Here is a 25175-nt window from a genome sequence, read left to right as displayed (position 1 = left end):
TTGAGCCACTGAAAATATTAATCTATGTTAAATATCGCATTAACATTTTGTATTTTTTTAAAATGTTTAGCATTTTATATTTATTTTTATTTTTATTTTAATATTACATTATAAAATTTATTACATCTATATTTTTTTTCTTTTTCACTTCCTGAGTGTTGAATAGCATATTTGATGGACTATAGTTCACAGCCACCTGCCCAAACAAAGGTTTAAGTAATTTGGATCTTATGGGCATTCACTCGGAAGAATGGAGACACGACATATCTATTCATTTAACAACAGCTGTCTTTATTCAGTACCTACATTCCTACTTAGTTTAGATAGACATGAATGCATGTATGTGAAACTCGATTCTATCCAACAATTAATGTACGTACACAATCTTAAAAAAGGAAAAATAAATCAAATAATAGATATCTAAAATTTACATGTACATGTTTGGAATGAATATTAATAAAATTAATTTTAATTAAATTTAATTTTAAAGTGATGAAATTTATGATTAAATATTTTATTATCAAGAATGAAATTATACATGTAAAAATTTATGAGTTACGCTATTTTTTTAATAACTAAATAAATTACTACTAGGAAAATGAGTCTAAGCCTATAATATAAAGGGATCGACACTTTATGTTTCTAAACCATATTCAATTTTTTTTTAAGGCTAAATGAGATGGCCAGGATAAATACGCTAGAGGCTCAAAATACCAATTAAAAAGGAACAATATACACTATTATCTTGCACAGTTACAAGATATAGAGCATAGAAACAGTAGGTACTAGGTAGGGCTCACAAGATATCTAAATTTCGTTGGTCTTGATAAAGCACAGGTTAAGGTAGCAGAAATTAATTATGAATGAGGAAACAGAAAAAGAATTTGGGTGATTGTTGGATGATTCTGTGAAGAGGCACCGCAAGGCCAATAAAGTTGATAAGGGGTAAGAAATCAGGGTTTGGAATACATGCAGGGTCCAGTGACGTGTCTCTCTAATCTATAAATTAATCAGCACGTAGCAATTCCTCCTTTGCTAGCTATATCCCTCGCAACTACTGTTCAGTTCAGTATGCTCAAGCATTCTGCGCTCCTCTGCTTTCTGCTCTTGTTCACGTGCAGGTGCTTAGCTCGTGATCAATGCCAGTTCAAGCAGCAGTCCCAACTCGATATCATCCATGCACTGAAACCTCACAATCCCATCGAATCCCAAGGTGGCATCATATCTTAAAATACAAGTGTGAAAATGAAAAAATTAAACACCCGAAAAAAGACTTACCAACATGAGGTTTATGATTTTAGGTTAAAGTGTGTGTTTGCGATTCCCTTATGTGATTGATTACTCCCCTCAATTCCCAACATGAGCTATGTTGCACTGGCGTTGCTTTTATCAACCCCAATGCCTTCACTTGCCATCCTACGTTAATTACCCCGAACTCCATTTCGTACTCCAAGGTTGTTCAACAACTTGATATATATGCACACAACACAATCCATTCCTCCTCATCAATTTATTAGTCTTCTTATCCATCAACTTAATTATTTCCATAGGAGAGGGAGTGTTGGGAATTGTAATTCCTGGTTGTGACGAGACTTATGAAGAGCCACAACCGGAGAGTGAGCATGAGCAGGAACAGGAACATGATCGCCACCAGAAGGTTCGTTACCTGAGGCAGGGTGACATATTCGCTGTTCCACCTGGAATTCCTTACTGGACCTACAACTACGCAAATGTTTCCCTTGTTGTAACTCCTTCACACTGCCAATTCGGCAAACCAGCTTGATCGAGTTGCCAGAGTAAGAAATTCATTGTCAACTTTAACGCAGAAATACACCAACACAACAACAAACTCTATAACAACTAATAAAAAACATAAATAAATTCTTCTAAACTTATAAGGATACGTGAGAAACATAAAGAATAAAATAAAAAAAAAATAGAAATATAATTTGTTTAATATGAAAAATTTCTCAATATAAGAATAAAAATCAGATCAAATAAATAATTTCATTATAATCCATAAAGATACAAGAGAACCTCCAATAAATATACTAATATGCTACAAATAATCAAATCAAAACAAACCCCATAATTAATAATAGAGACAAGAAGATAAAACTCTAAAATATAAAGAGTACAATACCAAACACTAATATCTTTCTATAGATATCTTTTTTTCGATCAGAATGTTTTTCTTGATCCCATCACAATAATTTTTCATTTTATTCTTTCTCTCTTAATAATTTGTAATTATTTTTCTTTTTTAAAAGAGTTTCTCTCACTATATCTCTTTTTAATCTAACTCCTCTCAATTTAAATAAGTGAAATATATTCTCTTCTCATTTTGGACTTTTACTCCATATTAGAAAGGAGTCCAAAAAAACCCAGTCCAAAAAAACCCAACAAACTTAACATGGTCATCATATATTTCGTGATGCATATTAAACCTTTTTTTTATTATTATACTCGTTTAATTTGGTGGCATGTTGCAGAGTTATCTTCCTGGGAACCCAAAAGAAGAGCACCCTGGTAGTGGTGGGTGCAAGCAAGAAGAAGGTAACAATAGAAACATGTTCGGTGGCTTCGATCCACGTTTCTTGGCAGAAGCATCCAACGTGAAGGTGGGGATCACAAAGAAGCTTCAGTCACATGCAGGGGACCAAATCATAAAGGTGGAAAGAGGTCTTAGAATTATCAGGCCACCCTTGGAACACGAAATTAGAGAAGCAAAGTAGAAGAAAAACCCAAGACCCGAGAAGAAAGAAGAGGTGGTAGAAGAAAAAGAAATCAGAAAGCGCAAGCACCTCAAAGGAGAACACGAGGGATGTGGAGAATGCGAAGAGAAAACTAGAACACATTACTACCTTCGCCGCGAGTGGCATGAACATAAAGGACAACAAGATGGAAAAGAAGAATCACGAGAGAGATATAAGGAACGTGGTGAAGGTAGTAATGTGTTGGAAGAAAGCTTGTGCACTTTGAAGCTACACGAGAATATCGCTGACCCTTCACACGCAGACATATTCAACCCAAGAGCCGGTCGACTGCGCGCCAACAACAGCTTAACCCTCCCAGTTCTCAAATTGCTCCGTCTCAGCGCCCAATTGGTTAAACTTTACAAGGTCACACAAATATATATTCTTTGAAAATTGAATTTTTTTTATTCATCTTTGGTATTATTAGTTTTTGTTAGGGTGTTAATTAATTGTCTGGTTTTACAGAGTGACATTTACGTGCCACACTGGAGCATGAACGCAAACAGTGTGGCCTCTGTCACACACATGACAAATAGGTGAAATGCTTATTTCCTTCAGAAGTGAATAAATAGGGTGATTTGACAACCAACTATACGCCAGGATTGCAGTTGAGAGAAATTTCAACAATAGTATATTTTAAAAATTACATTGAGAAGTCATATTTTTTTATATCCGGTTCTTAAGAAATGGTATGACATTTTACAGGTTCTTGTTTTCATATTGGGATCTTAAGTTAATATGTTGTGTTGATTGTGGTTTTATCATTACATAGACATGGATAAGGCATTCCTCTAACCTTCTTTCTACTTTCCCAATATCTAGTTTTGCTCCCCTATTTAAGCTTGGAGTTTGATGACAGATACAATTGAAGGCTCTATACAACACAATTCTAATTTTTCGGTGACTTTCAATTGCCTTGTCAGATTATCCAACTATAATCTCTAGTTAATTCATACCGATAGTGCTACTTGTTTGTCTTGTAAATTAGCAGTCTTCTGTGGTGGGTTTGGCTCCTTCAAAGTTTAAAACTTGTAATTATATTTACAGCACAATGTCAAATATATTATGGTCAAAGAAAAAAATTATGTTGGACTCATTTGAGACTCATTGTTGAAACATGCCAAACTTAAATAAGAAAAACCTTGAGTCTGAGACAACAAAATATTGTAAACCCTAGTGATGTTATTTTCACATTTGTCATGTAGTCATCGTTGATATAAGTACATAACGCTCCGTTTTCACTTAATTTACAACCTATCTATTTGGAAAAGGGTACTTTTAGAAAGAAAGAAAAAAGGTTATTTTTTAAAAAATGAAAAGAAAAAAGTATAAATAAAAAAGATAATGCAAATGGCAATTACCGGTATTTATCTAGGTGGAGGCCCAATCTTAAAGCGAACTGATAGGAGTACATTTGGTTTGAATGTGGGTGGGCAGCCACCATAAACTTCAAATATTTTTAGGTCATTTTTCCAAAAAAATAAGCCATGGTTGGACTTAGTCTTAACGATTTTTGTTTGTTTGTTAGATTAAGAAATTTGACTTTATATTTTAGTTATATTAAAATTATTTTAACTTTATTACTATATTGTCTTAAAATATGTAAAAACACAAGAACTTACAGAAACAATATTAATATTATTTTAAATATTTAATCAAACGAATAAGTAAAAATATTTTTATTAAAATAGAGATAGAGAAATGAACAATAATATATATATATATATATATATATATATATATATATATATATTTTATCACAGGCGGTTGATAATTTCCCTTTTCTATAGAAATATATGTAGGACGAGTTTGCTTAAACTAAAAAAAATAATTTTGAAATAAATATTTTTTATATGAATATTTTTTTAAAAACAAAAACTGATTATTTATTTTAATAAGTAAGTTTAAACAAAACTGATTATTAATGTCTTAAACATTTGTTTTTAAATAAATGAAAGAATTTATTACCGGAAGATTTAAAATTTATTTGAAGAATAAGCTTAGTCTAACTAGTAAGGGTAACTTTGTCTTGATCCCACTGTCGAATTCGAAACGACCTCACGTGTTCCTCGAAAGCAGAGATCCACAGTGCAAGTGTAACGTTCAAACTAGCATAGACCAAATCCGAAGAAATATCAGAGTGCTCAGATCCCTCTCACCACATAAATTTATTTTCTTTAGCAAACAAGCTGAAAAAACCAGCAGAGTTAGAAGAAGAAGAAGAAGACAAGAATGGCTTCACTGTGCACCACGCTTCTCTTTTGTCTCCTCCTCCTCCTAACCTTATCTTCCCACTTTGTTGCAGAGGCAGAGAGACATGGTATACCCGGCTTCCTCTACACTCGGAGCAGAGGCAGATGCACGGCACAGTAAGAAACATACTTCTATTCCCTTGTTAATGATGTCACCATATGTTTCTGTTTCTTACGATGTCGTTGACTTAACTCTACTCTATAAAGTTGGTTTATAGAGTGAGAATTGTCTCATATTTATATATTTTATTTTGACATTATTTCTAATCGATGTGGTTAGGTTTTGGAGCGGGAGGAGGGAGGCGTGGCCGAGGATGGTGCCGGAGACATCGACGGTGTCGAACGTGTTCGGTTCAAGAGTGTACGAACGGTACAGATCGGATCTGACATTGTTGGAAGCAACTGCGAGGAACGACGAGGAGAGTAACCCTTTCGGAGGATTGGTCAAAGAGGGAACCGCAGCGTTGCTTAACTCTTATGCCAGAGAGGGTTTCCCTTTCAAGCCTTGGCAGGTTAAGACTTTGCTCATAAAAGCGCTGGTTTCACACGCTGAAGCTGCTTCTCAAGCCAATAACTTCTTGTTGGCTAATCAGGCTTGCTCCTAAATCCTAATCTAATCTCAAGTCAAGAACTTTGTCATCATATATATATAGCAGTATTGGTATATTATATAGTATATACTCATGATGATGATCCAGTAATGTTTTAGTTGTGTTATTGGGTAAGTCCCACTCGCTTTACCCTTTTTTACATTGATCTTTTTGTGCGTTTTTTCTTGGATAGACTCGAATCACTACATTGTGACGTGATTTTGGAATATTGGAAAGGGTGATTGTTGATATGGTGGGAACCCTTGGAATGGAGGAAATTAAATTAGTACTGATTTTGTATTTGTGTTCTTCGCCACCATACTTTTTAATTTGTCTTTAATCTTCTTTGTTCTTATCAGTAGTATCCATGCTTGTTGATGTATTTATAAAGTGATGGGTGGATTAGCTTTCGGTTATTGTGTGATATGTATACATTTGCGAATTGCGGTGTCCAACTTTGAAGGCAGAGTTTGGTTTATCTGGAAGAGAAATGAATAGCGAAAATTGATAAAAAAATAAAAATAAAATTGAATTAAAGTAGAGAAAAATAATATACGAAAATGCTATTTCTTTAAAAAAAATTCCTCATGAACAGTACTTTCTGTTCGTGTTTTATAGCAGTAGAGAGATGCGAAGAAAACAAAGGGAAATGTAAATGTCAGACAAAATGAGGGTCATGAAGAAAATAGATTAAAAAAAGAGTTCTAAGAAAATATGTTATAAAAAGAGAATAACTTGAGTAAACCGTCACTTGTTTTTGAGATTATGATTAGGTCCGGATTAATTTAGTGTTTAACTTTATAAAATCTTTATTTAGTACTACCTTACAACCTGCCATTCACTCTACTCTTTTTTAACTATGTTTTCCACTAACACTAAGAATTCAAGGAAATGTTTTGCTGAAAAAAATTAAACAGAGAGACATTTTGAAAAGATAGATATTAAAGTGAGTTTTGTAAAACTAAGAAGAGTTAATTATATCTATATCTGTAATTATTTTTTTTTTCAAATTTCACCTTTAGTCATTGAATTTTTAAAACATTTTCGGTCCTATGCTTTTTTTTTTAACAGTTTTAATCCTTTTTTTTTATCGATTAACAATGCTAATTGATGATGTAATACTCTAGTTAGCATACTAATTATTTGTCATGTCATTAAGAAATTTGACGGGAACAATCACTTTTTTTTTTAATTTTTTATTTGTTCAAATTAGGTGTTGATATCAAATAAATTTATGATGAATTAAAAACACAATTTATTAAAAAAAATTAAATATAATAATACTATCATATTCATTGATGATGATGTGGGTAGTGAATGGATTATTTACATGATTGTTATACAACAATAATAGAGATATAAATTACTATTATAGTGAATTATGTTTTTTCAAAAAAATTAGTTACCAACAAATTATTTAAAATAGTAAGCACTAATTAACGGCATATTCATGACAATGAGTCAGTTAATTTATTTTAAAATTAATAATTATTATTATCACATATAAAGATAAAGATATAAATTTTAAAATCATAAATCTAATATCATATATATGGAGAAAATATAAAATCTAATTTTAAAATCAAAATGCTAAATAAAATAATAATAATAAACATGCCAGAAGAATGAAAAACTTAGAATCGATGCGTTCAAATATATAAAAATAAATAGGATAAAATATAAAAATTCAAGATATTTACTTGTAATTTTATCACATGCATTTCCACCCTCTAGATCCACTAAACAATGAGTGAAATTTAAGTATTTTTTTAAAAATCTTTTTATTAACATATATGATCTTTATTACTTTATTAGTAAGTTCAAAACTTAAGCTTTAGTTTCTTTTTAATCACTATAATTATAATTAAGATGTTTGATTTTTTGGTGAGATTGTGAGATATTTTTATAAATTTTGATATTTTAGTTGATTATGAAATTAATTCTGGATCCAAAACTAAATCTTACTTAAATCTTTAGTTGTTTTACGCCTAATTGATTTGCTCATTTGTATGCAAGTCTGCCACTGACAATATTTTTTATTTACAATCTTCAAACACTACTTTACCTTTGATAATCATATAGTTATAATTTATTTTTAAAAACTCTTTTTTTTACTATTCATTTTAATATATTTAACAAAAAGAAAAATGAAATTCGCATTTAGATCAATACTTTAGCCTTTTATCATAGTAATACATCACATGATTACGAGGGGGAGGAAGGAAATTAAAACCGTAGCTAGAACAAAGGGTGCAATATATCGTGGGATTTTTAACTTTTTTTTTTAGAGTGGATTTTTAACTTGATTACAACTTCATACAAATTTCTCAAACCCTGTGTCACAACAATTATATTCTGTACATATTGTGGTGTGGACTCGAAAATATTCCACGCAACCATAGAATATATCTCAGTTTCATTTAACAGAAAAAGCTGATTCATGTATTACTACGCCTATCACATGTTTTCTGAAATAGACTAACTCTTGTCTCTTACTAAACAAATAGTGTAAACCATTAACAAATTATCGAGTAAAATAAAAAAAAGAGGTAGATTCTAGACTTAAGTTGATGCCAGCTTAATAATTAAGCAAGGTAGTTTGTTGGTGCTGGAGAATTTGGCAGGCTTTACCTACTCCAGCTTTATGCTCTTATTGTCAACAATATTCAGCCCTTAATAACTACGCCACCCCTCGCAGCAAAACCACCAAATATGAATGCAGTAATATACTATTCCACAACATGACACAGAAAAAAGAGAATCTAACACATGCTACCATGTATGTTATAAAGGACCCAAGTTTCCATTTGAACTTGACTTTAACTTTTAACCCACCTATTACTATATCCTCCTCTTCTATTTGAAGCATTGCTCTCTTCTCCTATCAATGAAATCCTGCATAAGCCTAAAGCTAAGGCTAAGTCTTCCACCTGCTAAAAAGGCATGGAAGAGCATCACTTCCACCCTTGGTAAACTTCATAGGTCCAAATCCAAAGCCATGAAGAAACCCAGAAAGCATTATTCAAAAACCACCACTAAAAAGGTTACCAAGGCCCCTCCTAAGTTCCTTGCTACCAAACGTTTTCGTCGCAAAAGATTAGCCTTAGCCACAGTGAGAAGCTTCATCTTCGGGTTCCACAAGAAGCCTGCACCTGTGTATATTGACAAGCTCTTTAGAGAGCCTTCATGTGACTTGGTGGGGCATTTGAAGCCACAGACAGCACAAAAACCACGAACTGAAAGGCTCTCTGGGGGAGAAGGAACAACAAAGGGTGGTGGATCTTGCACTTCAGAATCAGATGACATGTGGGAATCTTTGGCTTTAGCTTCACCTCAAATGCAAGGAATAGATGAACGAGCAGAGGAGTTCATCACTAGATTCAGACAAGAGATGGCGGAGCAAGAGATGATAGCAAGAAATTTTTAGCAAGACATGTTTCACTATGCTATAGTTGCTAAAGTCCAGAATCTTAGTAAAGTTGTAGTGTAATAACTGTCAAGTATACATCTTTTTAGCTTGTTGATGACTAGTATGTGTGGATACTCTATCAACTTGTTTTGTTTGTTATTTTCCCATTCATTGAGATAGTAAAGAAAATAGAAAGAGGTGAATAATATTTCTAAAACTCTATAAGACAAAAATACACTATGCATTATCATGAGTTCTGATATGATTTTTTTCTCTCTTTCCGTTATTGGCACGAAAGAACTTGCCTCCAAAAAAGTTGTGTTGCTAAGGAGTAAAGACATGATAGATACTAATGTGTTTGCTGAAATGTGTCCCATGCTCATTGCTTTAAGCTAGAAAACAGAGTTAAGACAACTATGTTTAACCCATTTTTTTTAACTTAACAAGTTTGAACTTAAAAGCTTTAAGGATACGCAGAAGTTATTTGAGGGTTTTTCTTTTAAAATTTAAAAGTTTTGGTAGAAACAAATTAAAGCTTTGATTTTCTTAATTTACGACTATGACATGAAAGATAACTGATTAAAAAAACTAATACCTCAGTGCCTATAATCAAAGCACGAAAAGACAATTACTTATTCAAATCAAATGTGTGCATGATTTTTCAATACTTAGAAATCCTTACAGAACCGGTGCCCCCCATGGCAATATAGTTAAAATGTACTTGCAATTCCGACAAAAATAGTTTGGAGTAACAGAGATCAGAGTCCCTATACTACACATCATTAGAACAATATGGCTAAGCCTAAATGAAGTGGTTCAAGAACAATGTCAATATACATCCATGGAACTAAATGATGCTAACATCCCAAATTCATTAAAATCCCTTCACATGACCAATGTATTGAATAATAAACTCCAGGTGGAATGAACTTCTAAGACCAGATCTAATATTCTGTTTGATTGGTTACAAAAGCTCAAAACCCGAATCTAGAATCTAATTCTTCTATGCAATTTCATCTGGTTGTGTGATGCAGAACAAAAACAAAAATACGAAACAACACATGCATGTAAAATAAAATGAGCTTTTGTCCACACTTCAAGCCCAAACAACTAATGTCAGGGGGCATGTAACACTAATATCAAGGGTCCGTACTTTCAACATTCAAGTATAATTAAATATATATATATATATATATATATATATATATATATATATATATATATATATATATATATAGACCTTGGTAATTAATTAGGTCAACAAAGTTATTGGCACAAAAATATGATTAAATCCACAGGGTGTACAATAAGACACAAAGAATGACACCAACAAAAAATTCCAGCAGCACCAGTGCAATAGCTATTACGAATTGTCTGCTTGCAGCACTTATAGCCCCATTGGTTATCATTCCAGTATAAGCCCAAACAGTCGTGTGGATGTTAATGTAAACTTTTTCTTCATAGTTACTCCTGGGGAGTGCTGCTTCCTGTTGGAAACATCAGATAAATAACAACTAAATCTATCATCTTGGAAAAGAGCAATAACCATAAGGCAGATCCTTAAAACTGAAACTAAAAAAAAACGCATGCAAGTTGCAAATGCTGCACTATAAAGATTTAGAATGCATATCTTTCCTGGCCCTTAATAATTCTACCAGCAAGATCATACTCAACTTGCATTTGGCTTTGACCCAGCACGATCATTCAGTGTGTGTGGAGTCAGTAGGTTCAGATTGGGCATGTGGCCTTCAAAGCTCATTTGTGTGGGCTTTATAAAGATTGTGGACTTTGGGCTAATTGTAGACAGCGTTTTTGTTCGTTATTTGTTTTTCTTTGCAACACTGGAAAAAAAAAGTGAAAAAAATATCGTTGCACCCTATTGATGAACAAAAATTAAAAATCTGGCATTGCACCTTTTCGGCTTTTTGTTAAGCAATAGTGTACTGTTTTTGACATCAAATAAAAAAGTGTACTGTTTTAACAAGTTATAAAAACGTCTTTTGCCTATAAGAGTGTAATGTGTTGTTATATTTGTCTCTAAAATAAATAAATAAAAACAAATAAACTTAATCACTCATTATAATTTTGATCACTTAAGTTTTTTTTTTTTAGAGTTTGGACGAATGTTATTCACTGACTGTATTTATATAAACTTATTTTAAATTTTCTGAATTTCAATAACTAACATAATAGCACAGTATATTTTTCGCGATTAAAATAATAGTTCACCCAATAAAAAAAAATCAAAACAAAACAAGCGATTTTAATGTTACTCACAGCCTTAATCGGTATAAAAGACTAACAAGTGAGACAATGCACACATAAAGACCATTGATCGTTTTGTTGTCACTTTTAATTCTCTTTTTATATGTCTAATAACATTACTTTTTTCTGCTGTCAAAAAAATAACATTACTTCTTATATATGATAAGCCTATCAGAGTTTTTTAATCGGATAGATCCTAACTCCAAATCTTCGTAACATATGATTATGAACTATGTTAAAAAAAATGGCGGGCGGCGTGATTATAATCGGAAAAATAAAAAAAGAAGGGAAAATGAAGAGTTTGAATTTTTTTATTATTATTACACAGAAGCTACAGCCTACAAGTTCTGGATAGAAAAAGAGAATAGGTGAGTATAAATTTGAATATGCCGATGAAAAAAATTATTAACCGATACTGTTATGTTATTTGACACTCACAGAAATAAGAGATAAGAGAGAGAAAATTATAAATATATATGGTAAATATTAAAAAGTATTTATATGTATATCTATACAGAAAGTTTCTATATATACTTGATGAAAATTGTATTATTTCACATCAGTATTGATAAAAAAAAATTACATATTAATGGAGAAGGATACAATCAATGTTTCCCAATTATACCATTTATATGTTACGTTAGACCCGTTATACAGAAAATTTTAAAGTTTCATTACTATTGATGTCGAATAACGGATCTCGAATTTAGGTATAGGTATGTATTTACTAGAAAAAAAAGTTTTATCACATATAATAATTTTACTCAAAGTAGGATTATCTTACAAAAAAATTATATAATCATTAAAAAACAACTATTTCAAAAAAAATATATAATCATTAAAAAACAACTATTTTACATAAGAAAAATGATACATAAATACTTTATTATTTCATAAATATTTATCATTTATTTCTATCTTTCTTATTATTATTTAGAAATCTTATTATATTTATATTTTTTTCCTCTTGGGTTAGGTGAATGTTGGATAGCATTATAACTATTTATCAAACATTTTTTTTATATAACTCATCATAAAAGAAACTAAAGTTGGATAATATATGAGTCTCATTTTTTAATGAACCTAAGACTATTTAAACATTCATAATATATTAGTTTTTAATTTTTTTTACTAATTGAAAAATTCATTTAAATGTTCCGTTGAAATGATACTTAAAGTAATATTTTTTAAAATGATAACTTTTAATTTTTTATATATATTTTTTCACTTTTATCCTCTGTATATTTATTCATTTTTTATTATATTTTTTAAAAGAAATCATGATTTTATTATTTTTTTTTAGTTATTTCAACAATTAGTTTTATCAAATATTTAATTTAATAAGCTAGTTTTCAACTTTCATTTACTAACTAATTTTTTAACTTTCAATTAAATTTTCAGCTTCCAGCTAACTTTTTAATTAATTTTGTTAAATATACTCTAGAAAACAAATATTTGCTACAAATGATGCTTTTGATCGGGGGTGAGAATAAGACAGACCAAGCTTTAAAAGGTCTGAGTCTAGCCTAAGATAAATTTCTTAGATCTGAGTTTGGCCTATAGCCTAAGGTTTTTATTTTGACTCGATCTGACCTTTTTAAAAACCTAGTCTGGCCTGATAGTCTTTTTAAAAGTCTTTTTCACATTAAACCTTTAATATTCCTTTGATAGTTGTTTTTAATATAACTTTAATATATAATTTGGCTTAATTTTTAATATAACTTTAATTTAGTTGGTAGTCTTACGAATATATTAATAATATAAACTGAAATCACCAAATGATATAAAATAATCCAAAACAAAAGAGAACTTCTTACTTGAGGTAGCATCATGCAAGTCTATCAAACCAATATATTAACTATTACAAACAAAAAATAAAACCTACATCTCCATTCCATAGTTAGCTCCTCCAGGTCATACAGAATCACCATGAGAATTTCAATACACCATGCAAGCTTTCTAACCAGACAAGACAATCAAAACTTCAATGTGATTTGTATCTCTCCTTTTTCAGCCTTCAAAATAAGAAGAAAAATACATATATGTTAGTTATTGGACTGAAAAACACTACATAAATAAATGAACAAGTTGCTAAAAAATGATTAAATATTACTTATAAAAATTATAATAAGTAATATTAACCTTTGATTTTTTCTTCACATTATATTTGACGAAATCAATCTCCACCATAAATTAGAGCTTCAATAGATTCTTCGTTTAATTTAGAGCAAAATTCATCAATTACTCTACCTCCAACACTAAATGTGGACTCTGATGCCACAATTGAAATTGGAATAACTAGTATATCAGCAACCATCTTAGACAATATTTTATGTTTGATGCTATTGTTCCTCCACCCGTTCAAAGCACTTAAGGAATTATTGATAGAAATCATATATCACCAAGTGAAAAAAAAAAAACCAACGTGAACATGCCTAAATCAAGAATCATAATGAAACTTGTTAAAGGAATAAGGAGATGAAAGAAAAAATGACAAGGTTTTGAAGTTTTACCTCTATCAAAGCTTGAAGTGAAAAGGATACGATGTTTGTTTGATCTGTAATTTGTTTAGTTGTGTTCTCTATTTTACTTCAACAGAGAGAAATAACCTAATAGGAAAAGGAAACATTAAATGGAATAGGAAAATAAGAAAATAAAAATAAAATACTAAGGAATATAAAGGGAATGAAGTGAATATCTTAAAATTGGTAAAAAGAATGAAACTGCAGTCAGCACATGACGACTTACGCCACTTAAATTGTAATTAAAGTTTTATTTGATTATAAGAATGAAAGCTATGAAGCACTAGTGTGTAATCAAAGTCTGGTAGTTTTAAAAAAAATATTAATCATCCAGTGTGTTCTGTTGAATGCAATGACACATATGTATTGATACCTAAAAAAATAATATAAGTATATATATATATAGGCCGATCTATCATGTTTATAAGACTTTTTAATAAACATAAATCTGATTTATTTAATTTAATAGACTTTTTAAAATCTGATTCTAACATTTTTATTAGATAAGTCAGTTCAGATCAAATTTTATATAAGAGAAGTTGTAGGTCCTTATAGGCCAACCCTGACCTATTCTCACATTCTCACGTAATATAAACATAATCACGTGGAGTAACAGTAGTAATGAACACGCACACTTTATTATAATCACATCGAGTAACAGTCGTAATGGACACACTTTATTAATTTCTATCTAGGAAATTAATTCAAGTCCAAACAATAGAAGAACAATGACATGATCTTTTGTTTTCCGTTGAATGAAGGACTTGGCCTCTACTAATTAAGAGCAACATTAACTAACATCACAATTCCAATAACTGCGTAAATTCCTCAGCTCTCGCATAAACATTGCACCAAAAGTCCATGCCGTCGTCGCACACACTCGACGAACTAGCATCTATAAGGACCCCTTCTTCGGTCATTAGAGGAGACATCGGTAGAAACTGATGATCATAGTCAATGGTCGGAAATCCGCTTGTTGTCTCACCGGAATTATCAGACGACAACACTTCCGACCAGAAATCCTCGTCCAATGCAAGATTATTCTCCGGCGTGTCGATATCATCATTAACATTTAAGGACATGTCATGGTTATTGTTAATGCTACCGTTGTTGTCACTAGTGGTGAGGGAGGAGGAGGACATGTGGCTAGAACATTGTGGAGGAGATAGTGGCATCATGTCCTCTGAGTTCGATGCATGAAAGGGAAAATTATTATTCACGGGCTCTTGTTGTTGTTCTAGTTTGGCGTCTTGGTTTGATTTGGAGGCGTCCACATCTAACTTTGGTTGTTTTTTGCTTCGTTTTTTCTGGTCGTGGCTTTGTTTATAATTTTGTGGCAGCCTCTTCTTCAAGTGGGTGTGCCACACGTTTTTTATCTCGTTGTCTGTTCTCCCTGGCAACCTTGCCGCTATAGCCGACCATCTGCACGCAATTGTGTAATTATCACAAGATTAGTGCACAAATTAATTAATAAAATAGGGCATGGCTTGCTGCTCCAAGGTCACAATAATGATACAGTAGTAATAATGTTGTGGGATATTGATTGATGTGCTTAAATGTTATGTTAAAAAAAGCACGTGAAAATGTTGCAGCGAAAGAGAGAATCTTTGCAGACCGACATAATCCAACTGATTATGATTTTGCTTGCCTTAAAAACTAAGAAAAAAAAAAAACAAAGTGCTCATGGGCCGAAACCATTATCTGAAAAAAGAGCAGTAACTAAACTATTCACTTTCTTTAAAATAATAATAAAAGAAAACACGAGGCTGTCGAGAAAGAATTTGATATGAATTTGTATATACTACCGAGAGTTGAAGTTTATGAAGTCACATGCATCTCCTCCATCAGTTTCATGGAACAGAATAGAAGAGGACCCAACATATAGAAATGAAGATATCTGGGAATCTTAATTAATTTGCTTCACTGTTCGAGCCTGAGTACTACATATGGTTATATGTATTATTGAGACTATCCCTTGTGCAGTCTTGGCTTTTCAATTAACCTCTTTCATTAAGGATTAATTTATTTCCATTAAGTTGGACTAAATCATCTATCTTTAACGAAATAATGTGAAATGTTATGCTAGCTAGCTAGGGAAAATGTTTGATTACCTGTTTCCCAACATTTCATGCAAACTGATTATGGTGTCCTCTTCTTCTCTGGTAAAGTTGCCCCGTTTGATGTCCGGTCTCAGATAATTTATCCACCGGAGTCTGCAACTCTTTCCACACCTTAACAGCCCTGTTGATCAAAAAGAGATATATAGAAACTTTTGTTTAATTATAATTCATGAAACGTACCATAATTGAATTCCTATATATGTTATTTTCTTCAAGTAATTAGTTCAGCAGAATTGGGTTAATTAATTATACTCCTTCACACGTACCAGCTAGTTTGGGCAATGCACGCCAATTAGCATGGTCATAAGTGTTGATATAATTGATGAGAATTTGATCTTCTTCTGGAGTCCATGGCCCTCTCTTCAACCCCATTTTCTCGCAGCATGGAGCTCTCCCCATTTTGATGACTTAGACTACTCCTTCAACTTCTAAACCCAAAAACTATCTGTTGTTTTGGATGTTGAAACTCTTGTTTATATATACACCAAGTGGATTCAAATCTCACACGAGGAATAGTTGCTCTTTTATATTAGCACGAGTGGGGAACTGAGTTGTACATAACAGTACAAAACACCAAAGCCCAAATTATATTAAATAATTAATAATAAATAATGTTACTTTGCCCATTATTTTTTTTTCTTTCTAAATATTTTGTGGCTCTCCTCATCGACCTGTATAAGTGTACGTCTCTTTCACACGATTATAATATAGTCAAATAAAAGCGTGGGGGTTTGCCTAATATATTTGGCTGTACAACAGTATGACATTGAACTAAAGTGCTTTTATAACTTTGAACTTTGATCATTTGTACTCCTACTTTGTCTGACTGTCCTTAGTCCTAAAGTATTTCGGTATTCAACGTGGTAAGTAGCTACATAAACCTTATTCAAAAGAAGAAGAAAATAAAAATTACAGCCATGAGCTACATGGTTGAGAACATCACTATATTTTTTATTAGCTAGTTCTGAACAAATATCTATGATATATGGGGCCGGGTAGCAATTGTATATTCATATAGTTTTTCATCTCAAAGTTGACTGGCTCAAAACATTGATATTTATAATACTGAAACAGTTCATTATGCTGAATTTGTGAACATCACTAAAACAGTTACAGCACTGGTTATTTATTTTTGACCTTTTAGAATAAATTAAGTTCATCGTGCTTCTTTTTTTTATTAATGACCAACTCAGCATAAGGTGTGCTGAAGTTGGTGGAATTCAAAGCTCCTGATACAAAAAAATAAAAATAAAAAAAATGAGGCCCTGCCTACAAACCAAAGAAAGAAAGAAAGTGAAGCATGCATTATGGAACCAATATCACCTGCAGCATAAACATGCTGTAACATCTTACAATTTTCTTTCTTTTAAAGTTCATTATGCTAGTGTAATATTTCAATAAGCACACATGAAAGTCATTATATTAGAATTAAGGTCAGGTTTCGATACGGAAATAGAATGTATGTTCCCATAGCTGTATGTAAAAACCAAAAATACCTATCTCCCGAACTTATATCCACATTCAATATAATGTTCATCCTCTATTGTGTAAGTATCCAAATATCCATATTTGGACTCACTATTTACACTATTGTTAAAGATGAATATGTTAGATGACTAATTAATTGTACTTTTAATAATTTAAGTTGATTAGTAAAATTCAAGAATGATCTTGCAATGACACTGACACAGATACGAAATTGAAGATGCTAGACGATATAATTATAAAGAATTAGGGTTTACAATTTTAACATCAGAAGAAAAATAAAGGGTTAAAATAAATTTTGAATTTCATTGAAGGAATATATGTTGAAATTTTCTATTTCAATATGTGAATTAATATTATAAGACAATTATATTAGTTATTTATCATCAGTGAGTTTTATTTTATGTGATCAAATTAAGTTAGTCCGTTAAACAAGTAAATCAGATGATATGAACTTAAATGAACAGATCTCATTATTGACCCATTAAGATATAATGGAAAGTCCTATTAAGTTAACATACTATGAGAAGACTATGCTCTCCAATGCACCAAGCCATCACATATAATTTCTCTTCTCTCCATCTGAAGAGTTAAGAAGGTATAATCAAGGAATAAAGAGATTTCGGTTGAGGAAGAACTATAAAGCCACTGATTACCTACAGATTCATATTTCGTTGCGTTTGTTTGATCAATCATTATAAATCCAAATATTCCTAAAATTCGTGTTGATAATCTAACGTAATGTGTTACTGGTAATTATTAATATTTTATAAGGATCTTCTAAAATTCTAATAATATAAATATGATATTATCTTTTATTTTAAAATTAATATATATAATTAACATGTGCAAAGTATGACAAATGCAAATATTCTTTGTTATACTATTTTGAACACATATTCATGTAGGTTGAGATTTTTTTAAAAATAATAAAAAATAAATTTTATATGATATTTAATGATTCTTTATTTTAATAATATAATTTGAAATAAATTTTAACTAATAAAAGAGTTTTTGAAGGAATCTCTCACAGAATGTGTTCTTTAACACTTCACTTCTCTTTTTTTTTTTTTATCATTCACTTAGCACCTCATTTTGAAACTGGAGAAAAAATTTCTTTATTTTTTAACAAATTGTAGAAGGAAAAAATAGACTTGCATATTGGGTTGACGAATATCGATCCCCAATTAATGATGACAAGGGTCATAGTGAATAGTAGCTCAAAAAGAAACTATAAAGGCACGTGTACAGTGTGAAACTATATGTTGTCGGCAACTGCATATTCTTTTTTGTATGCTTGCATATATATGGTTGCCGGGGAAATGTTTTGTCTTAACCTCGCCATAATTGAAAAACACGAGTTCTAAAAAGAGCCACGAGACAAGAGGTTCTACTGTTGACATATATAGTTCAGTTGACAAATGAAAATTATAATCGTATTAATCCAAGATATACATACAAGTCACGTTCATATCATATCATATACATATATATTGCAATTTGCATCCACACGTACGCTTGAGTATAGTACTTCTGAGTTCTGACCTTCTTGAAGAGACGTGGACAATACTAAGTGCATTGTTTTGGACCTTTTGGGCGGCCGGGAACCTTTTTTTTTTTTAATTAAGAAATAACTATTTTTTTTTATCAAAAGCTATGACAATTTTTATCTTTTTTGGAATAAGGTAGTTAAACACGCATTAAGAATATATGATCCAACGTTTATATCATTTAAGATTATTTACTAGCTAGATCTCGACGTACTCCCAATTCGCCATTCGACAACGGTTTAAGGTCAAGGCTCGACGTACTTATCCAACCTTGATCCAGTTACCTGCTGTAAAACCAAAGTTAGAAGCTACCTGTTCGATCCTTTGACCTAATTACCGGACCACCGGGCATAACAATTAATAGAGCTATGGGAAATAAGCAAGGATCACTATAAAAATATCAGATATATACTAGTAGTTTATTATATCTAATTAGTTAGCATCCATTGATACATGGGTTGGGCCTGCTCACTGGCCTCATTTTTTTTATATTTTTTTATAATTAGCAAAAATATAAATGATAAATTTAATACTACATGTGTTGTGTTGTTAATGTCCATTTTAAGATTAATAATATTCTGTGTACATAGAGTTTTGTTTTTAATTTCTAAAACTTGTTCATTGTTGATGCATGTACGTACTCTATTTTATTTCTCTCATTTTATATTATATTTTACTATTTTATAGTACGAAAGACAACTTATTTTTTATTTTAGTTTAATAGTAATTTAAAAATATTACATCATCTTGCTTTAATAAGTTTTAACTTTCATACGGGCTTAATCTTATTTATATATATATATATATATATATATATATATATATATATATATATATATATATATATACTTGAGAGATTAAAATCGCACAATGATACTTGGAGATCCGGTTAACACAATTGAAATATAAAAAATTAAAATAACACAATTACAAAGTCCAATTAAATCTTTTTTTGTATTTTAAAAAAAGTGGGTGAATAATAAGTAAAACAAACTTTGAGATCGAGGCTAAAATTAAGGCTTTGAAGAATTAATTTGATAAAATTAATTACTAAGTTACTAATTAAATTCAATTAGTGTGGCTATTAGAGATTCACATAAATGATTTTACTCAAGAAATAAAGCTATTGGCAAGCATGTGATGTGAAATCATTTCAATTTAATAAGTGTCTCAAGTTCAAGTTTGATGGTATGCAATTATGATGAAGATTTAGAAGAAGAAATTTGTAGCTAAAATGATTTTCGGTTATAAAAAAAATACTCAAGAAATAAAACTGAAAGGAAATTCAGAGTACAAGAGGCAAGGCCTAACATTCTCTCCTTCCACTTCATTTGATGATAGTGTGGCGTATTATGATTTGGTACTTTTCAAACGAAAAACTGCACATGCGCTTGACCATTTGTTTGAAAGTTTGGGTCAGCATTATAATGCGTTTTGCTTTGATCAGCTGGTAGATGAATAATAGTCTTTGTTGTGGATTTTGAAAACCTCTCTCTGTACAAATGTGAAAAAAAGCTTAAGCAGATCCTCATTTTATCATAATGAATCGGGTTAAGACTTTCCTCAACCAACTATACCTAAACATACCTAAAGTAGCTTACTTATCACGACACGTTTAGTATAACATCATGGCAAATTCATACATTAATTTCGACAATTATTTTTCATGATAATTAGGGACATTTTTGTTGGGATATATCTAAGATAAGAAAAATGGCAACAGCAGATTGGAAGATCAGATGAAGCACTGTTAAACTATTATATTTTGAAAATTTTCTAACATAACGTAAATATATATTACTGTTGGAAGTAGTAGAAGACAAATTACTCAAACGGGGTATGCTAGTGGGTTATCAGCCTGTAAAAAGGAGTCAAACAAAGAGGCTTGTGCTAGCTACTTGTGGCAATCAAGTCGGCAGCCCAATTATTTCTTTAAATGAATGAATGAATGACTTAGAGGCATTATTTCTTGTAATAATTTGGGCAATTTTGAGGGAGTGAGTGAAGTAAAGAGAAACTAGTCAAAGCTAATAGACTTTGGCAACCAAAGTTGACAAACCTTTCAACTGGAATCTACAGCTTTATCCAAGTCAGCAATTCTCTTTCGCCTGAAGTTTGAACTCAATCTTTCCTTCTTAATTTTTGCCCTTATTCGTTGCACTACTTTTATAATAATTATTTTAAAAAATATATTTATAATATTTTTTAACTACTTGATAATGCAATTTTTTTAACACTAATAATGAATAAAATTAAACTAATGATTAGGAGTAGAAATGCATTGTGTCGGGTTAAGTTTTGATAGGTTTGAGTTTGACCCTTAATTAAAAATATATGGTTGAGTCTGATTTATTTATCTGTTAAAAGATCTTTCTTAAGGAGTTGGTTTGTCATATATGAAAAAAATCTGATTTAACCTATAAACATGTTTAAGGATCTACTTTGTGATCATTTAATATTAAAAATAGACTTAATTAAATTTTCCATACTTTTAATATAGGTCGTTTTCAAATTATTACCTAACATTTATTTTTCTCAACCAAGTACCAAAAAAAAAAAAATCGTTTCATTTTGCTACTTGTCGTTAGTCATCTTCTGTTAAGTGATAACGTAACAAACGGAATGTCACATTATCAAGTCTTACCACAAACACCCCATTATCATTTCATCATCTTCAATGATGTAGCACTGACGTGTCAATAATTGAACATGATGATATGACACTTCATCTACTACGTCATCACTTAACAGAAGGCGACAAACGACAAGTAGTAAAATGAAACTAAATTTTTTATAAGTAGGTATTTGACAAAAAATGAATTTTTAGGTAGTAATCTAAAAATGACCTATTTTTCAGATATAAAAAATTTATTTAATATATGACATGAAAAACTTATTTAAACCATATATAATTAGTGTTTTGTGGTTTATGTCCAATGTACATATATAACATGTTATGTCTTTCCTCACTCTTCCTTCACTATTCTCTAGACCCAAAATATATATCTCACAATTTGATCTTGTTGGATTTTCTTTTAAATTTGTTCAAACATTAAATATACACATCTAAACTATTTAATTGTACCTTTAATATTATCTTATTAATCTAATTCAGTTGATTAAACATGATAAATTAATAGGCGAGTTATTGAAAATTTCAAATAGTACTTTTTTATTCCTACCAATAAAAAAATCTTATTAATTTAATGTATTTCTTATTTTGAATGAGAAATTATATTAATAAAATAAATAGGATAAAGTTTCTTAAAGTCTATATAAAAGTAAATTACATATATGTTCATCAAGTTATTTTAATTAATTTTTAGTTTTTTTTATAAGTTTACAAATATTTGATCAAATAAAAGTATTTGAAAAATGATTTTTTCTTATTGACTTATAAGATTTTCTTTTAAAATTACTTAAATTAATGATTACCATTTTTATTTTTATTTTTAATAAAATTTATCATTTATCATTTTATCTGAAATTAAATTATTTATTTTGATAAAACTCCTCCTTATCATTTGTTAACTAAAAAATTAATTTTTCAGATTGGCTTAAATAAGTTTTTTATACTTGAAAAAATATGTCATTTTCAGATTGATACTTAAAAAATCATTTTTTATCAAATACTTACATAAAAAAAATAATTTCATTTTACCATCTATCATTAATTCTCTTTCATTAAATCATGATGTGGTAAATGGAGTGTCATGTATTCACACTCAATCAATGACATGTCATTGCCATGGCATTGAAAGTAATGACATGACAATGAAGTGTTCATGACAAGGCGTGATGATGTGACATTTTTCCTGTCACGTCATTACTTAACGAAAGATGATTAACGACAGATAGTAAAATGAAACTGAAATTTTTTCATATACTTGGGTAAAAAAAATAAATGTTAGGTAATAATCTAAAAACGATCTATATTTCAAGTATGAAAAATTTAATTAAACCTTAAAAATATGTATGTTAGACCTTATCATAGTTGAATATAACTTGTTTATACTATATAAACTTGTTTTCCATGTTTAATATAACATTTAGGATAACTTATTTAAAATATAATAAAAATTTTAAATGAGATATAAATTTATCTTTTCAATAAAGTTAATTATAAGCTTTAAATTGATTTTTTATGTAAATAATTTAAAGTGACAAAATAAATGCAAGATCTAATGTAATAATAATAATAATAATAATAATAATAATAATAATATTATTATTATTATTATTATGATTATTATTTAAATAGGTTGAGTTGCTAGGTTTAAAAGATTTTTTAAATAACTTAGAACATAACATTTTTAACTGAATAAAATTTTTGACATGGTTTATTTTCTAAAAAAATTTGATCTGTTCCAGTGTAAGTTAGGCTACGTTCTTATTAAGTGATTTGATCTATATCTTAATGGATGTACTAAGGTTTCTTAAGCAAGTAGCCAATAATTATTTTTATCATTCTCTCTCTCTCTCTCTCTCTCTCTCTCTCTCTCTATATATATATATATATATATATATATATATATATATTTCTTTTTTCTCTTTCTTCCCTTCCTTCTTCTCTTTTTTCGAGTCTCCTGCTTGATTCGTTCCAACTTGTTAATGAACCCTTGGTCATTAGTGAGATTCTTAGAATTTTTCTTTTATAAATATTTGTTGTCCATCTTCTTTTTATATATAATAAAAAAGCAAAAAAGAAGAAGGAAAAAAATGAAAAAAATTGCTATTAACATCAATTTTTTCACATATACAATATTTTCTTTCATTTCGGATCTGACCCTTTATTTTTCAAAAAATAATTATACATAAAAAATAAATGTCATTAGTCACACCTCCATTTACATGCACACTCGCACTTCTTTCGAGCATAGCTCAAATGAAGTAAAAGTTGTTATTTAAACAACCTTTTTTTTATTTTGCTTTATTATTCTTTTTTTAATTTAGCATTGTCTGGTTAGTTTATAATGTATTGTAAATATTCTTTCACTTATTTATTTTTTTCCATGTTTTAACCCCACACCCTTAATTACTAAGTGTATTCTCCACTTCTGTTCTATCCCTTTCTATTCTCATTCAATTTATTTGTGCATGTCTCATCTATTGATTACTTAACATTACGTTAATTATTTTGAAATTCTATGTTAGTATTCTTTAGTATACACTTACATTTCTTGCACTCCATGTTGAATCTCCGACTTGTTTGGCGGTGTTTTAATAAACGTGTGGGAAATTTAGCGAATGTCACGTTGAATCTCCGACTTGCTTGACTTCGCAAAGTTTACTGCAAACCCGAAATCTTTTTCACATTTCGTGCACTCCATTCTGGGTTTTCGACTTACTTGATGGTGTTTTAATAAATGTGTGGATAAATTTAGTGAATGTCATGATGTGTCTCCGACTTGCTTGACTTCGCAAAGTCTACCGCAAACCCAAAATTTTTTTTTTTACATTATGTGTCCTCCATGTTGGGTCTCCGACTTGCTTGACTTTACAAAGTATACTTGAGATTCTCTCTTTTCTCCACAAACAAATAATCACTCAATTTTCCTTTTTTTTTCTCCACAAAAATTGCACATTACTCGAGATCGCTTCAAGATCCAATGCCTTAAGTGATTCTCTCTGTTGTTTTCTTAAAATTCAATATCGTTTTAAGGTCCAACGCCTTAATAACTCTTTGTCACGCAATTAAAACAAATTTTTCAAAAAAAAAAATCAACTCAACACACAAACTATTTTCTACCCAAAGAACTATATAAGTCTGATTTTCTCATTGCACCTGGGGATATATAAGAGCAAGAGCAAACCCCTTGTCAACCTAAAAAACTAAAAAAAAACATAAAACTCCCTTTTTTTCTTCTAAAAAATAAAAATTCACTTTCTTTTTATAAATATACAAAAAATTTATAACAAACATAACTCAAGTTCTCGAGGGAAAAAATATAATTAAAAAGTCACTTTATTTTTAGTACACTTGATGAAAGGTTGTCATCTTCATGAAGGGCACATGGGATGCTAACACTTTTCCCGCGCGTAAATGACTTCTTAATCCTTTTTCTCAAATCATAGACCATTCCTTATCCTTTTTTGTTTTCTCGACGTTTTCCTTAAATAAACGTTGGTAGCGACTCTCCCAATTTTCCTTTTTGGAAGATCTCTTTTTATCTTTTTTATCTTCATCCTTTCATGGTCTACGTTGTGATAATATCAATATGAGAAT

General features: G+C 30.3%; 3 protein-coding genes and 1 pseudogene across 3 annotated transcripts; 3 read left to right on the top strand and 1 right to left on the bottom strand.

Annotated features, from left to right (window-relative positions):
• Positions 1–1065: 1065 nt before the first annotated feature.
• On the top strand, positions 1066–3351 carry LOC114405533 (annotated as a pseudogene).
• Positions 3352–4796: 1445 nt separating this feature from the next.
• LOC114406927 lies at positions 4797–6009 on the top strand. Its single transcript, XM_028369786.1, has 2 exons — positions 4797–5125; positions 5289–6009. Exons 1-2 carry the CDS (start codon positions 4989–4991, stop codon positions 5611–5613), a joined length of 462 nt encoding a protein of 153 aa, XP_028225587.1. The 5' UTR covers positions 4797–4988; the 3' UTR covers positions 5614–6009.
• A 2314-nt stretch (positions 6010–8323) lies between these two features.
• Positions 8324–9260, top strand: LOC114406926. Its single transcript, XM_028369785.1, has one exon. The coding sequence runs from the start codon at positions 8486–8488 to the stop codon at positions 9023–9025; it is 540 nt and encodes a 179-aa protein (XP_028225586.1). The 5' UTR covers positions 8324–8485; the 3' UTR covers positions 9026–9260.
• Positions 9261–14404: 5144 nt separating this feature from the next.
• On the bottom strand, positions 14405–16374 carry LOC114406925 (transcription factor MYB14-like). Its single transcript, XM_028369784.1, has 3 exons — positions 16181–16374; positions 15906–16035; positions 14405–15216 (listed from the first exon to the last, which is right to left on the bottom strand). Exons 1-3 carry the CDS (start codon positions 16311–16313, stop codon positions 14595–14597), a joined length of 885 nt encoding a protein of 294 aa, XP_028225585.1. The 5' UTR covers positions 16314–16374; the 3' UTR covers positions 14405–14594.
• Positions 16375–25175: the final 8801 nt, after the last annotated feature.

This window comes from Glycine soja, chromosome 3, assembly GCF_004193775.1.
Source record: "Glycine soja cultivar W05 chromosome 3, ASM419377v2, whole genome shotgun sequence".
Classification (NCBI taxonomy): Eukaryota; Viridiplantae; Streptophyta; class Magnoliopsida; order Fabales; family Fabaceae; genus Glycine; species Glycine soja.
This window is presented reverse-complemented; position numbering and strand designations above follow the sequence as displayed.